The sequence below is a fragment of the Herpailurus yagouaroundi genome, unplaced genomic scaffold, assembly GCF_014898765.1.
Source record: "Herpailurus yagouaroundi ecotype Mexico unplaced genomic scaffold, PumYag 159, whole genome shotgun sequence".
NCBI lineage: Eukaryota > Metazoa > Chordata > Mammalia > Carnivora > Felidae > Herpailurus > Herpailurus yagouaroundi.
This window is the reverse complement of record NW_024412400.1, coordinates 18,272,177-18,288,492: the sequence shown is the minus strand read 5'-3', so window position 1 is coordinate 18,288,492 and position 16,316 is coordinate 18,272,177. Positions and strand designations below refer to the sequence as shown.

Below are 16,316 nucleotides of genomic sequence, written 5' to 3'. Positions count from 1 at the left end.
CCCCCTCCACTCCAGCTGATGACTTTCCTTTCTTCTCTTGCCCTCTATTTCTGTCTGTCCTGATCTACTTACGGGGTGCTCTTTCCTGCACTTGAAGTATCAAGTCCCACAACTCCCCTGCACATACCAGAAGCTGGTAGAGAGCACTTATTCTCATGCTGATGGCTAAGGCTCCTAGAGTGCCCTTGAGGTATATGAATCACACTGTGCTCTCAGCTGGGACTGCACACATGATGTATGGTGAGTAGGGGCAGAGGGGAGAGTGGAGATGAATGGAACAGATGGTCGTACTAGTGGAAGGGCTCAAGCTTTTTCATCCCCTAACTTCTAAAATACTCATTTACCTGAAGATGTCCTTGTATTTTACTTAAGGACAAAGATAGCGATCACCCGCTGAAACTGTGAATGTCTAACTTGAAGGATTATAATGCATACAATGGCTCTCATTTTTAGAACACTTTGTTATTTTCGTAAATGAGAATTATATATCATTTAAAATTGTCATCATTGATTTGATTCATTTTTTTCCCCCTTATGAAGAGCATGAGTTAATAGTCTGGCCCTTTGCTGACATAAGATACTGTTTTAAAAATTACTTTAACTTGTCTAAATCTTGGGGACTGGCTTAAAAAATTAGGGTATACCTATAAGCAAGAATAATTTATAGCCAATAAAAGTCAGAATTCAGAGCAATACTTAATGACAAAGGAAAATGTTCATGATATGTTGTTAAACATTAAAAGCTGGTTAAAAAATGGTATGCCAGTATGATCCCGTGTTTAGAAAAAATAGAGATGCATAGAAAAAAGAGATATACTGAAGATTTTAACACTGCTTGTCTTTGGAAGATGGAATTAAAATATTTATAAAAATTATTTTTGTTGAAATTTTCAACTTTGTACATGAACATGGGAGGATTTTATGATGAGAGAAAATAACTTGTTAGTAAAATCATTTTAACTCTTTTGTTTCCTGTCTTTCTCCAATCTAAGACTCAACTCTTTTGATATTAAACATAGAATTGACCTACAGAGAACATTCAGTGAGATCACCAGATTGCTGTTCACTTTCTTCTGACGCAGCAGGGGAGGTGGGTCAGTCCTTGCCTCTCTCCTCCTACTGGGAGGTCCCTGACTGACGTTGAGCACAAACATCTAAGGATGGAGGTCTGATTGTCTGGATCCAAACCCTGCTGGATCCAGCTACAGGAGTGCACACATCCATCTGGGACTCATCCTTGTGGGACTGGTGAGACCCTGTGGTTCTGAAGAGAAGTTCAGGAAGGCATGAGAGGTCTGCGTGAAGAAGCCTTCTAAGTACTTAGAGGAGGATCAGGGCCCCAGCCAAACAGAGTGGGATTCTCTGAAGGGTTCAAGTCCCAGAGGGATGTGTTACCAGGCTGAGTGATTAAATAGAACATCCAGTTGGCAATTAAGACAAACCAGGCCTAGGGGCGCCTGGAGGGCTCAGTTAGTTGGGCGACTGACTTTGACTCCGGTCATGATCTTGAGGTTCGTGAGTTCTAGCCCTGCGTCCGGCTCTGCACTGACAGACAGCTTAGAGCCTGGAGCCTGCTCTGTGTCTCCCTCTCTCTCTGCCCCTCCCCCGCATGTGCACGCTCTCTCTCTTTCTCAGAAATAAAAATAAACATTAAAAGAAATTTGAAAAAAAAAAAAAAAAAAAAAAAAAAAAAAAAAAGCTAAACCAGGCCTAAAGGAAGTATTATCAAAACCAGTGACGTAGGTGGCTCTCCAGTCCCAGTCAAGAAAGGGAAGAAAAATGCACATTCCCTAAATGTCCACTAGGTGGCAGGACCTCTCCTATACTAAGAGCTTAAGAGTATGCATTCTTAGGCATTTCCTCCTGATTGTTTTTAACAATCACCCAGAGGGCTGGCTAAAAAACAGATTCTTGGGCCTCTTTTCAAAGCTTCCAATTTAGCAGTCTGGATTGAGGCCTGAGATTCTGCATTTCTGACAAGCTCCTGGTGTAGTTAGTGCCACTGGTTGGTGCACTTTGAGCACCACTGAATGTATCATCTCAGACTCTGGGAAGGAAGGAGGTGGGCAGGAGTAGGATGTGGTCCTTGTGGCTAAGCAATCAGTTCAAAAACTCCAGGGAGGTGTAGTGTGGAGACAGAAGGGTGGCTTGGGGAAGGGAATGGGGTCGCTTGCTTCTGGTTGGAAATAGCCCCTGGTACTAGAGCAGGTTTGAATTGTGGGCTTTGCAGCAGAATGTTAGGTTGCCAGAGTTCTCATTCTAGTTAAATGTGTTACCAATTAATTTCTTTAGAAGGACTGTAGCGGATAGAAACACAGGTATATGCAGATTAAAATGAAACCGGGGTTCGGACCAAAATGAAAACCAAGACATTGAATATACACCATAAATAAGTGACAAGAAAAACATCAATAATTCTATAAAGCATAATTATTTGAGCCGAAGGACCATTTAAAAAAATATCTGGTCCATTATAGCTCAATATGTGGTTATACTGCACACGACTGTGACATAGCTGTGGTCATGCATGGCTGACCAGGCAAGTTTGACAATTCCTGACTGGTCCAGTCTCTGTTCAGTGATGTGAATCCACTGATCATGCATTTGAAAGTCAGTGGTAATGTCAAATTGCTAGAAAAGTTTCTAATGCTTACTGTTAGTCTGTATTTGCATCAATAGAGAGTAACGATGACAATTTGTAGAAGAGTACTCATCCACAAACCACCCTTGGAGATGCACTGATCTAGATGGGCTACTTACTGACCTGAGAGACAGGCTTATTGTGTAACTCAAGCAGGCAATTTGTTCTTTTGGCTCTTGCACTGTAGATCCTTAACTTTTTGTATCCTTCGGGACCATTTAGTTCTTGTTAATTCCATTTTGGGTCCTTGAAATGGGGCTCTTTGGATATACTTTCGGCCTTGATGCTATTTTTCATACTCAGACATCAAGGGTAATGTCCTACATATAGCAGGCACTTAATAAACACTGATGGGATAAATGCATGGAATTGTAGCCCAGGACTGAGATATCAAGCATGCTTGGGGGCTGGAAAGAGATAGCCAGGAAATAAATATCCAGCATAAATGGATATTAAAACAGAACTCTCCTCACAGTGATTTTATACAGGTGGCAGACGGGCAGAGCAGATGAACAAGAACCAACTCCAAGAAGAAAAGAGCGACTAATCAAGTTGTTTCTCTGGCCTCACAGGTGTCTCCCTAAATAGAGTTGTCCACTGTGAATGAGTAAAATTCAGTTTATACGGTTCATGGGCCATGACAACATTGGGCTTCCTGTGGCATTTTCATGCTCAGCCAAGCCATTGACTCATGTTCATGCCAAGGTGAACCCTGCTGGTTACTGTAGAAACTACCAGACATTTTTCCTTAGTTGTTTTCCTTTTTTTTTTTTATTTCTTATTTTTTATTTTTATTATTATTTTTTTAATATGAAATTTATTGTCAAATTGGTTTCCATACAACACCCAGTGCTCATCCCAACAGGTGCCCTCCTCAATGCCCATCGCCCACCCACCCCTCCCTCCCACTCCCCATCAACCCTCAGTTTATTCTCAGTTTTTAAGAGTCTCTTATGGTTTGGCTCCCTCCCTCTCTAACTTTTTTTTTCCTTCCCCTCCCCCATGGTCTTCTGTTAAGTTTGTCAGGATCCACATAAGAGTGAAAAACATATGATATCTGTCTTTCTCTATATGACTTATTTCACTTAGCATAACACTCTCCAGTTCCATCCACATTGCTAGTAGCTGTTTTCCTTTTAATACTAGAATCTTGAGGAAGGACTTTAATGTAATAATTTAATTATATTTTCTTATTAAATAGTTCTCTGACTTTCAGCAAAGGAGAGCTTAATGAATCCAAAATGGGTTATCAACTCTAATCCCCCCGATATGTCATGCCTTACCCCACACTCATCTGTCCTATTCTCCTTCTCCATACCTTACTAGGCACACAGTGGAACACAAGGAATTTATGTGATTTAATGGTGCATAGCTAATAATACTGATCACAGTAATAATGATAGCTGCCATTTAGAGAGCACTTATGAGAGGTACTATGCTAAATGCTTAAATATATTATCTTATTTAATTCTATCAACAATCACATAAACTTGCTCAAGGACAGAGTGGAAGGGCTAGGATTCTAGCCCAAACTTGTGACTTTAACCACTGTACCATAGTTACTGCCTTGGATCCAAATAGAGACTGTTTCCTTTTGCTTTTAAGGTATAACTACAAACTGAAAACTACAGTATTGGGAACTCTGGGTACCCAAGGCCAAGATTTTTTGTCAATGATGGAGACATAGATGGAGCCTATGAATGAATAAATGAGTGGCTGACTGAATGAATGAGTATGGGTACCAACTGTGAATGAATCAAATTAGTTTGTGAGGTTCTTAGATGACGAGGATACTACAATTTCATGTTGGCATTTCACTGTAAACCAAGGAGTGACATGGTTTTGATGCCAGCTCATAAATTCTGAAGACACACTCTGGTTGCAAATTCTAAGACTAAATCTCAATTGTTTCTCAAACAAATTTGTGTGCCCATGCACACACACAGACACACATTCTTGTCCTATATGCTCTTTCAAAAAAACCTTATTTTGTTCTGTTTCTAAATACCCGTTCAGTTTCTCAAATCCCCAAATAATAGAGAGGCAGTTCAAACACAAATCTTCCCATTCAGAACATGTATAGTTTTGACTACACTCAAATCAGAGCTCATACCACTATTTTATTATTCTTCGATAATTCTTTTTTTTTTTTTCAACGTTTATTTATTTTTGGGACAGAGAGAGACAGCATGAACGGGGGAGGGGCAGAGAGAGAGGGAGACACAGAATCCGAAACAGGCTCCAGGCTCTGAGCTGTCAGCCCAGAGCCCGACGCGGGGCTCGAACTCACGGACCGCGAGATCGTGACCTGAGCTGAAGTCGGACGCTTAACCGACTGCGCCACCCAGGCGCCCCTATTCTTCGATAATTCTATTTTCAGTTGAAACAATGTACACACTCAACTTCCCAGGTCAACTGGTAGTTCTAAGGAGATTATCATGTGTTCTCTGAAAAGCTAAAAGACCAGTCGTTTTTTGATAGAATGATCATGTGTTTATCTTCAAGTTAAAACAGTATGTAAAAGTCTTTCATGGCTCATATAGAAGAGCCTTTACAGACTTTCATTGACATATCTTGCTGAGTGATTGCCAGATTCCCAAACACACAATCTAAAACTTAGCCATGAGTCAAAGTCCTTAAAGAAGAACCAAAAAGATCCTTTCTCCCCCTACATGCTAAATTGAAAAAGAATGGAAAGTCACATGAACGTGGACATTTAAAAGCACAAATGAATTTACAAAGCACACATTTTGGGGAGCCCTAAGACAATAAAGCGATCAGCACAAAGACATCTGTCAGGGTGGAGGCAACCTGAGGTAAAGACCAGTTAAATCTAATGCAATCAGGAACTTAAGGCCAGTTTAACACTTTTTTTTATGAGGTGACAACCTCCTAACACCATAATCTTGCCTTTCAGGAAGATGACACAAGGATTTAATGAGTAAAAGAAAACAACTTAAAACCTCTCTTTTAAGCATGAATTGTCTATTTGGGTTAAAGGTAGTCTTTGAGATCCCATTAGCCATTGGGAAAAGAAACACACACGCGCGCGCGCGCGTATCAAAGGCAAGTAGTTATAGAACGATAGCAATGTCTATTTCTACTCAGATTCAAAAGCAGAGTTAAAGCCAAAGCTAACAACCCATCTGCTAATTAGAGAAATAAAAATGTCTTCTCAAGTGTCCAACACAACATGAAACTGAAATTAACTGCTTTCCTTTGGGACTCATTTATTTATGTTCAAAAGAAGATTTGGGGATAAAGAAACCCTGCAACGGAACAGTTGGGGAAAACACATGGACACTGTGCATTGGAATAAATGGAGCTGAGCACACATTTACAACAGAGATTTTTTTTCCTGCTTGTTGAAGAAACAACTTGGTAGGGTCTAATAAAAATCGGGTTACCTTTACATTTCTTCTCTTCTGTTTGGAAGGTCTGGGCACTTGGGACACTCTGATCAGTCACATCGTCATGGTCCAGATGGAATATTGAGCTAGTCCAAGTGGCCTGGATGAGATGTGGTGATGTCTGTTCATTTTTCAATGCGCTGCGCCTCTCCGCATGGCTCTTCCTATGTAGGCAGGCTTCAGACATTCCTACTAGCTTCCAGTCGTGTTCTCGGTCTGGACAGTGCTTTGGTTTGTCCCAGGCTGGAAGGCCATTTTCTGGAGGGTTGAAAAACACGAGATGACGAGCTGTTGGCATTGTCAAGATTTTGTTGAGATGCAGTTTTGGAAGGCAAGTTGTTTCTCAATTCTTTGGGGCTGACAGTATTCACATGCACCTCCACTTGACGGCAGTGATAAGATGCAGAATTTGTCAGCCTTGGGCATTTAGCCACCGCAGTTGGATTGCCTGTCGGAGTAATCAACACATTCCCCCTTATTTTTAGTGCCTAGAAAGACATTAGTTCCTCCATGGAAAGGCTGTGCTTTCGCCAGCCAGGCTTCCACAGCAATAGCCCAAGAGCAAGTTTACGCCAATTTATGTTACTGCTTAGACGATCGTTTGAGGTCTTGAGGGTCAGGGCTGGCCATGTACACTTTTCAGATCCTTAGGACATAAAACATCCAGGATTCAGCCTTGTTTGACTTTGGTTTCATCACAGGCTGACCTGAGGGGCACCCTTGTTACTTAAGTGGGACATGCTCACGTGGTTCCTCAAAGAGTGACAACTCAGTCCTCCCTACCACCTTCTTCCCTAACAGCCTGATAAAAGGGACTGGATCTTCAAATGGATATTTGTAAATGTAGTCCCAAATAGGCAATGAGATCCAATGAAGGAAAGCAGACAGCGCTTTAGTTGTGGCGCCGATTAGCAGCCCTAATGATAGAATAAGCTCCGGATCTCTTTGGCTGAGGCAGAGGCAGTGAATTACTTATGTATATGGTGTTGTTCTTCCTATTTAATTTATAGGGACTTGAAAATCTACCCTCTAGAAAATAGGAAGAAGTGGAATAACATAATGAAAACTTTCTCACACTGATCTTCCCCGGTGGCAAATTTTACCTCCTTGAATATCTTTACTGTACATGGATATAAGGTAGTGAAAATGAACAGGCTAATGTATGTATTTGTATATACAAAAAATTAAAAAACAAAATCCATCTGGTCATCCATATTTCTAGAAATTCTTAGGCTACTGTCAAAATGAGAAAAATACAATATAGAGTTATACTTTTAAATTGATCATATACAGTGATTGAAAGACTATAATTTATAAGTGAATTTTCCTTTATGCAGAAATTACCAAAGGAGCAAAGATATCCATATTAGAGAGAAGAGTCTATCCTGATCTGTGCATAGTATTGGGAGGTTTTTTTCTTTTTTTTAATGTTTATTTATTTTTGAGATACAGAGAGGGAGACAGAGTGTGAGCAGGGGAAGGGCAGAGAGAGAGGGAGACACAGAATCCAAAGCAAGCTCCAGGCTCTGAGCTGTCAGCACAGAGCCTGACACGGGGCTCGAACTCACAGACCGCGAGATCATGGCCTGAGCCAAAGTCGGACATTTAACCCACTGAGGCTCCCCAGTATTGGGAGTATTAAGTAAGCTGCCTTTCTAACATTTAAAACGACTTTTAAATTATTTAACGCAAGGGTTAAAAATGCTTTAGGTTTTCGTAAGCACCCTCTCTAAAGGACTAAACGTCTTCAGTTGTTGTTAGTTAGGATGGTTTCTCTAAAAGTGTGACCTACTCTCAGTCACTTTGGAGGCCACATTTACCCTGTGAGATTTCAGGCTACTATGTGGAAATTCTAACACACATACACTCTCTTTCTACTCCAGGAGGCAACTGTGAACATTGACAACAAATAATCAACACATGATTTCTTTGTCACAGTAAATGGAAATGCTGTGGCTTGAAATAACAAGGCCAGTAAGCAATAAGTCCTTGCCAAAAAAAAAAAAAAAAAAAAAATTCTACTGTGACAGCTTTTGGATACAACATTTGATCTTATTCAGAGAAGAGCCCTGAAAATTCACTGTATGCAAACGGCCGTGCTAGGCATGGTGTGAGGTCATGAGTCCTTTCTCTTTGGAGATTACGTGGCCTTATTCAGTGCATGGTGAATCAAGAAATCTGGACTCAACCACAGCCAGCTACTGTGCAATTACAGGTACCTATTCTCACTATCCATTAAAAGAAAACAACAGATGAAAATCGTGAGAGATTGTATTGCATTCAAATTAAACATATCTATGTAGAATCCATTCAAGTTTATTATCAGCGAGGGTTTGAGGTTTTCATGAGCTAAATATAAAGCTACTGAATGCAAGGGTTAATTCTGGGCCTAAAGAGATTGATTTTATTTCTACATACCTAAAAAGGCTTCTGACCAATGCATGTTTCTATATGTCTTCTTTGTTTTCAGGGACTCTCTAAATCCTTGGTAAATTGCATCCTGTAAAGCTCCATGTTAAGTAATGCTAAAGTTATCACGCTATTTTGTAAAGCCTCCAACATTTGATTTTTCTGCAGAAATTCTTAAAATTTGGTATCAATTTCCCTGATCAAACAGAAATTAAGAAATTCAGCCAAAGTGAGTAGTTACTGCTCCCTAGTGAAGGGAGCTAGTGACCACGCTTGGATGAGAGATACTGAAAGGGACTCCACCCAAGGGGACATTCCTCCTTAAGCACAGCCTATTAAAGCTTGCTCAGCGTGTCCCCTGGGCCAGCAAGAGCAGGGATTTCTTCTAAGCAAGGGAGGTTATGTTTGGGGTGAGGCAAGGGATAAGATTGCCATCCATTTTCCTAAGAAAAGAAGTTGAGATGGTTGGGGGAAAGGGCTTCATTCATGGGAGGCATTTATGGGCTCGTAAATTACTGTCTGTAATTACATTCATGATAATGATATTCAGCCGCTTAATTGGCAAGTTTATTGGTTGGGGCACCTGCTGGGAAACCTGGGGACTGAGAACTCTTGGTTGGGTCATGGGAAAAGTTGAGAGGATTCTATTTAAGGAGGATTCTTGATTCTTATCCTTCCATGAACAGGGCAACACATACAAGTCCTATTCCATTCCAAAGGAGGGATAAGATACCCACTACACCGAGCTCCTTCAATTCTGCCCATAAGTTACCTCACGTGTGTTTGCTTGGCAGTGCTGGTGTTCAGGGGTACCCTGCTATTTCTATGTCTAATGCTCGTATCCTTTGGTTCCCCCCAAACTCAAATCAATGAGGCATATCTTCGTAGAGGGACTGAAATAGCAACAGATTAAGTCAACCATTCTCAAACCTTAGTGAGTGACAATCACCTGAGGCACTACTAAAGAACACAGAAGACCAGGCCTATTGAAGTGGGATGGGGCCAGGGCGTTTGTTTATTTGCTAAGTTCTCCAGATGATTCTGATACCCAAAAGAGTTGGAGATCCACAGAGTTCAGAAAACTGAAGGCAGGAAAACAAATTACTGGCAGGTTCCAGGTAAGGACATAGTCTCCATCTCACACCCTGATGTTTTTACACAGCCTTGAAGAAAATTTGCTTTATAATTAAACAATTCATCAACTGTTTTGGGATCAGCTGTGTGAAGCTTTAAAAGTCAGATGTTATGAAAATATTCTCAGTGCCATAATCATCAGGGAAATGCAAATCAAAAGCACAATGAGATATCACCTCACACTTGTCAGAAGGGCTAGAATCAAAACCACAAGAAACAATAAGTGTTGGTGTGGATGTGGAGAAATAGGAACCCTGGGGCACCACTGGTGAGAATTTAAATTGGTGCAGCCACTGTGGAAAACAATATGGAGACTCCTCCAAAATTTAAAAATAGAACTACCCTATGATTCTCTAATTCCACTACTGGGTACTTACCAAACAAAACAAAAACACTGATTTAAAAAGATATATGTATAATATATGACTTACAATAGGCAAGGTAGGGAAGTAACATAAGTGTTCATTGATAGATGAATGGATAAAGAGGTGCTGTACACACACACACACACACACACACACACACACACACACACAGAAAAATTACACAACCATAAAAAAGGATGAGATGTTGCCATTTGCAACAACGTAGATGGACCTAAAGAGTATTATGCTAAGTGAAATAAATCAGACTGAGAAAGAAATCCTATCTGATTTCACTTATATGTAGGTAAAATCTAAAAAACAAAATGAATGAACAAACAAAAAGCAGAAGCAGATAGATAAGTACAAAGAACAAACTGATGGTTGCCAGAGGAGAGGAGGGTACAGGGTGGGTAAAATGGGTGAAGGGAAGTGGGAGACACAGGCTTCCAGATATGAATGAATAAGTCATGGGGATAAAAGGTACAGCACAGGGAATACAGTCAATGGTATAATAATAACGTATGGTGACAGATGGTAGCTACCTGTGGTGAGCACAGCATATTGTATAAACTTGTAAAATCACTATTTGTACACCTGAAACTAATGTAACATTGTGTGTCAACTATATTTCAATAAAAGGTCAGATATTAATTGGATATTATCTTATAGATGGTGGGTGCGGATGTAAATAAGTATTCCCCTAAAAAGTCTGTTGCTCTGGGCATTAATTATCTGGGACATGATGTGAATAATAGTAGCAATACACTAAAAATTTTTTAATGTTTATTTATTTTTGAGAGAGAGAGAGAGCAAGCAGGGGAGGGGCAGAGAGAAAGGGGGACAGAAGATCCAAAGCAGGCTCTCTGCTGTTAGCAGAGAGCCCAATGTGGGGTTCGAACCCACAAACCATCAGGTCATGACCTGAGCTGAAGTCAGATGCTTAATCAACTGAGCCACTCAGCTGCCCCTGAGACAGAGACAGAGCATGAGCAGGGGAGGGGCAGAGAGAGAGAGAGGGAGACACAGAATCCAAAGCAGGCTCCAGGCTCTGAGCTGTCAGCACAGAGCCTGACGCGGGGCTCAAACTCACAGACTGTGAGATCATGACCTGAGCTGAAGTCGGACGCTTAACCGACTGAGCCACCCAGGAGCCCCACATTTTTTTTTAAAGGAGGATTCTAGGAATGACCATATCTTGTTATTCACATGCAGTGTGAATCCTTTGCTCTTTAATGGATTCTAGCTAATACCTGGCTTTCAATACTTCATATTCTAGACATCAAGACAATTAACCAATTTAATTTATCCAAGAAGAATTGGAGAAAATAAGTAGATAGGAGCATGTGAACTGCTACTAAAATAACCAGGCACACATTGGCCTGTGTTTCTCAAGAGCGTATAGATCGAGTGGCTGAATTTGTGTTAGATGTCTACAATTCTTGTGACTTTGAATGACACAACACCTTTTGTAAAAAGAAACAAACCTAAATCTCATTAATATAACTACCGACAGCCTATCTCAGGAAGTTTCATTAAATAGGATCAGAAATAAATCTGTCCATCAAAAAAGGGAGAATTACATGGAAATATTCAAGTATTTCAGGACACAAAATCAAGCTGATACATTAGAAAAGCACTAAGGCAAAGGAAGTAGGATTATGACAATGTGGTCAGTGAGGGTCAGCTGAGTAGGCTGGGATTTCATAGCACTCATTATAAGAGTGTTTAGTTTGCATTAAAGGCCATCAGTATTAGGCATTGAGACCCCAACCCATACTCTGTGGTAGGGGAATGTGTATATAGTGTGCTTTGCAAACCCAGGGAGTGTGTTGAATTATCACGTATAGCTCAGGATATTAAGTATGACGTCTCTAATTTCCATTCCAATTTTTTACTCGAGCCCATTAAGTTTTAGCTTTGCCTAATTCTCATACTATGTACATAGCAACTGACTTTTATTTGTGGAGTCCGGTAGAACAGGAGACTAATGTTTGGCTGAGCATTTACTAAGGGCCAAGTATGGAACTAGACATTCTTACTCATCTTCGTGAACATCCAGGGAGGTACACAGTGACACTGCTTGATTTAAGAGGAACGTTACATTCAGAGAAGCACTTCATCTGCGCTTTCATACCTTTGTGCTGTTAACAGATATTATCATTATTTGCCTTAGTTTGATGAGTAGCCATTAGCCTATTAATAGTTACCATTTTTTTAATAGGAGTAATTTATTTTATTTAAAAAAATTTTTTTTTGAGAGAGAGGACACGAGAGAGGAGCAGAGAGAGGGAGACAGAGAGAGAATCCCATGAAGAGCAGAGAGAGGGAGAGAGACAAGTGGGGCTCACATGAAATGGGGCTTGAACTCACTAAATGGAGCTTGAACTTACGAACTGTGAGATCATGACCTGAGCTGAAGTCAGATGCTTTACCCACTGAGCCACCCAGGTGCCCTAATAGTTATCATTTTATTCTTTCAAAGTTCCTTATCAACTATGTTTATTATTCAATTTTCTCTGTTACTCATTTGAATTTTTTTAATGTTTTTTATTTATTTTTGAGAGAGAGAAAGCAAGAGTTGAGGAGGGGCAGAGAGAGAGGGAGACACAGAATCTGAAGCAGGCTCCAGGCTCTGAGTTGTCAGCACACAGCCCAACATGGGGCTTGAACCCACGGACCCCGAGATCATGACCTAAGCTGAAGTCAGACGCTTAACTGACTGAGCCACCCAGGCGTCCCTCAGTTACTTATTTATATTCACAACTGGTCTGCCTGCTTTCATTCTAAGCCACCTACAGCCCACTGTTCGCAGAGTGAGCTTTCAAAAATATACATTACTACAGCCAGAAAGACTCCAGGAGATTTACCCTTGCCTATCCCACCGAGCTGCTCCCCTGTGGCGTTGACCCCTTGCCTTTTGTCTTCTGGCCGTGTGGGCTTTTTCTAACATGTGATGCTTGCTCCCACCACAGAGTCAGCTCCTTAATCCTGGAGTGCCCTTTCCAACTCCATACATCACCTCTTCTTGATGTATTGAGAACAATTACTGGGATCACCAACCCCTGCCCCTTTTACATGAAGGTTGGATTTTCCCTTTTAAAGAACCTTATCAGGGTTGCATTTCTCAAGGAAGATCATCGAAAGTAAAACCTAATGGTTTGGGGGTGCCTGGGTGGTTCAGTTTGTTAAGAATCTGACTCTTGATCTCAGCTCAGGTCATGATCTCACGGTTAGTGAGCTCGAGCCCCACATGGGACTCTGCGCTGATGGCCTGGAGCTTGCTTGGGATTCTGTCTCTCTCTCTCTCTCTGCCCCTCCCCCACTCTTTCTCAAAACAAACAAAACCCTAACAGTTGGATCCCCATCTCGACCTGGGGGCGACTCTGTTTTAGTGAACAGAGGAGAGAGGGAAGTTGGAGATCGGAGTCCCACTCTTTTAGTGGCCGAAGGGTCCAATTTTGGAAATCACTGCCACTTTCTAAGCCTCAGTTCTTTCCATTTGTAAACTGACCATATGATGTTGCTCACAGGATTTGATCTGTTCTCAGCCTTCAAAGCCTAGATCTATTTAGGTTTTCTTGAACCATCCCATCCACCCTCCAAACTTCATTAACACTTTCCATGTATCTTTCTCTGTCCATGTGCTACTTCATAACTTATGATTTATGGGGAAATAGGTTCTACTTACATAAATCGGTTAGAAAGAAGCTTCGGGCGGAAAGCTGTGACCACAGGGCAAAAGCGCCCGAGGTTAGCTAGTGAGAGAGTATAATGGAATCACGAGTAACTTGTTATATCACCTGCAGGGACTTACTTTCCATCTGACGCCAACGTACTATTGTATTTTGATCACAAACTCCACTTGCCCCCCCTTTGGTTCTTCAACACACAAGTTAATAATTACTATCTGATTGTTTTCTCCACGTTCACGTGTGTAAGATCCTGTTTTCTTCACGTTCACCACGTGGGTAATATCTTGTGAGCTCAATAAATAAGGAGATGAAAGGACAGTTCGGGCTCTTGTCTCCTCCGGGATGTTAGCGTTTTTTTTTTTTTTTATACTGAATTCTCTGTTTTCTTGCTGGCCAAAGCGAAAACTCCAGACTCCTAGTCTGGGACAATGACTTAATCGTTTCCTTTTTTAAAAGAATTTGTTGGGGCGCCTGGGTGGCGCAGTCGGTTAAGCGTCCGACTTCAGCCAGGTCACGATCTCGCGGTCCGTGAGTTCGAGCCCCGCGTCAGGCTCTGGGCTGATGATGGCTCGGAGCCTGGAGCCTGTTTCCGATTCTGTGTCTCCCTCTCTCTCTGCCCTTCCCCCGTTCATGCTCTGTCTCTCTCTGTCCCAAAAATAAATAAATGTTGAAAAAAAAATTAAAAAAAAAAAAAAGAATTTGTTGAACACGGTGCCTAGCACGATGCCTTAATTACCATCCTAATAATCTGGTAACTTTGCAAAGAGAAAACAATTTCCTAGGCATAGACTTCTTGCCTGTTTTCTTATCTAAGTCACTGATAAGTCCCAAGGAGGACTCGACACTATGAAAACAACTTCAATGCAGATTTTCTACTGCCAATACTGTCTTCTCCAGACTGCTGAGAAAATGAAAACTGTCTTGCTTTTTAGCGGTGGGGTGCTTGGGTGGCTCAGTCAGTTAAGCGTCTGACTTCGGCTCAGGTCATGAACTTACAGTTTGTGGGTTTGAGCCCTGCATCGGGCTCTGTGCTGACAGTTCAGAGCCTGGAGCCCGCTTCAGATTCTGTTTCTCCCTCACTCACGTTCTGTCTCTGTCTCTTTCTCTCAAAAATGTAAAAAAAAAAAAAAAAAGTTTTTAGAAGCGGGGTTTAATAGTGGTTAAGAATCTGCACTCTGCTGATTAAGGTTCAAATTCTGGCTTTGGCATTTATCAGCCGTGTGACTTTGGGCCAATTGCTCTACCTTTTGGATCTCTCTTGAATGTCTACATAATCCTTGTCTGTCTCTCCTCCGTAAGGCAAGAACTTCCCGTGTTTTCCCTGTATTACGTCAATGGGATCCGTACTTCCCCTCCCCCCTCTATTGGACTCCGATCAACCTCTTCATCTCTCAGCTCCTACAGCACCAAGCACAGTGCTTTAACACGACAGGACCTGAATGAATATGATTTGGAAATAATCTAACACAATAGAGACAGGTCCAGATACTTCAGAAGCCTAACAGAGCACACAAAGACTTGATTCTATCCAGGGATCTTCTGCACTGAGCCATCACGCGCTCTGTGTGAGAGCTAGTCAGCCAGAGCTGGTTCACATCAATGTTCTGCAACAAAAGGTAGCTTGGCCATAATCAGATGCATGTCAGCCTTTGATTCATTCTGTGCACAGAGAAGACCGAAAGGGAATCTAGACTCTGCTTGTCCCAGTCCTCAGATTGGGTGAACTTCCTGTTTTTACTTTGGAATTTGCTTAAGACAGGTGTAGCTTGTTTGCTGCCCAGACAAGTGTCTGGTGGAGAGCTTCACAAGGGACACCAGAGCACGGCTGCAGGTGTCAGTGCTATCTTATCAGGACCTCTGACCTAGGACTATCGTCTCATCATCTGGGGTGGGTGGGCCAGTTACCAGAGGGCAGGCTGCTGGCTTGTTTGCCAGTGTCCTTGGATCCATCTAGGGTGGCTTTGCTTGGCCTGGAAATCTCAACGAGTAGCCTAAGCTGTAGTGCCTGGCTCACCGCTTTTTATGAAGGGCTTTGGGGGCAGTGCTTCGTCAGCCGAATCTGTAAGACTTGTGTATTTGGAGTATTTGGGCAAGGGAGGGAGATTTCCCCGAAATGAGAGAAAAGTCAAATTGTTGGGTTTTTTTTTCTGAATTTTTAATGCCTATTTTCGAAGGAGACAGTGTGAGTGGGGGAGGGGCAGACACACACACACACACACACACACACACACACACACACAATCCGAAGCAGGCTCCGAGCTTTGAGCTGTCAGCACAGAGCCCGACACAGGGCTCAAACTCCCAAACCGCAAGATCGTGACCTGAGCCAAAGTCGGACGCTCAACCGACTGAGCCACCCAGGCGCCCCCAAATTGTTGACAGTTTTTAAGGGAAATTCACCATTACTCCTTTCAAGAATTGTGAGGAAAGGGTTACATGACTGCTGAGTCTCATTAGGAAACTGGGTGAGAATCCCTCGGCATTGGTGTTACGATTACACAAGCTAACGTATGTACAAGGTCTACCATTGAGCAGAAATATAATCAGTTTTTGAAGTGTTGCCTTCCTATTTTACACTAACTACAGAGAACAAGTCCATAATTCTCAGTGGGTGGGAAGGAACCTGGAGGCTCCATTCTCCTCCCTCCTTCTCTTAACCCACAAA

The 16,316-nt window shown here is 41.8% G+C and overlaps 1 protein-coding gene across 5 annotated transcripts in view; it reads right to left on the bottom strand.

Annotated features, from left to right (window-relative positions):
- THRB (thyroid hormone receptor beta) overlaps positions 1-16,316 on the bottom strand; it is a 391,410-nt gene that overhangs the window by 73,353 nt on the left and 301,741 nt on the right. For 4 of the 5 annotated variants that reach the window (XM_040480053.1, XM_040480052.1, XM_040480055.1 and 1 more), the window contains one exon: positions 6,049-6,309. The exons of the other annotated variant lie outside the window; for it this stretch is intronic. In XM_040480053.1, the coding sequence (XP_040335987.1) occupies positions 6,049-6,309 (261 nt within the window). The remainder of the gene's footprint in view (positions 1-6,048; positions 6,310-16,316) is intronic. 5 annotated transcript variants of the gene reach the window in all.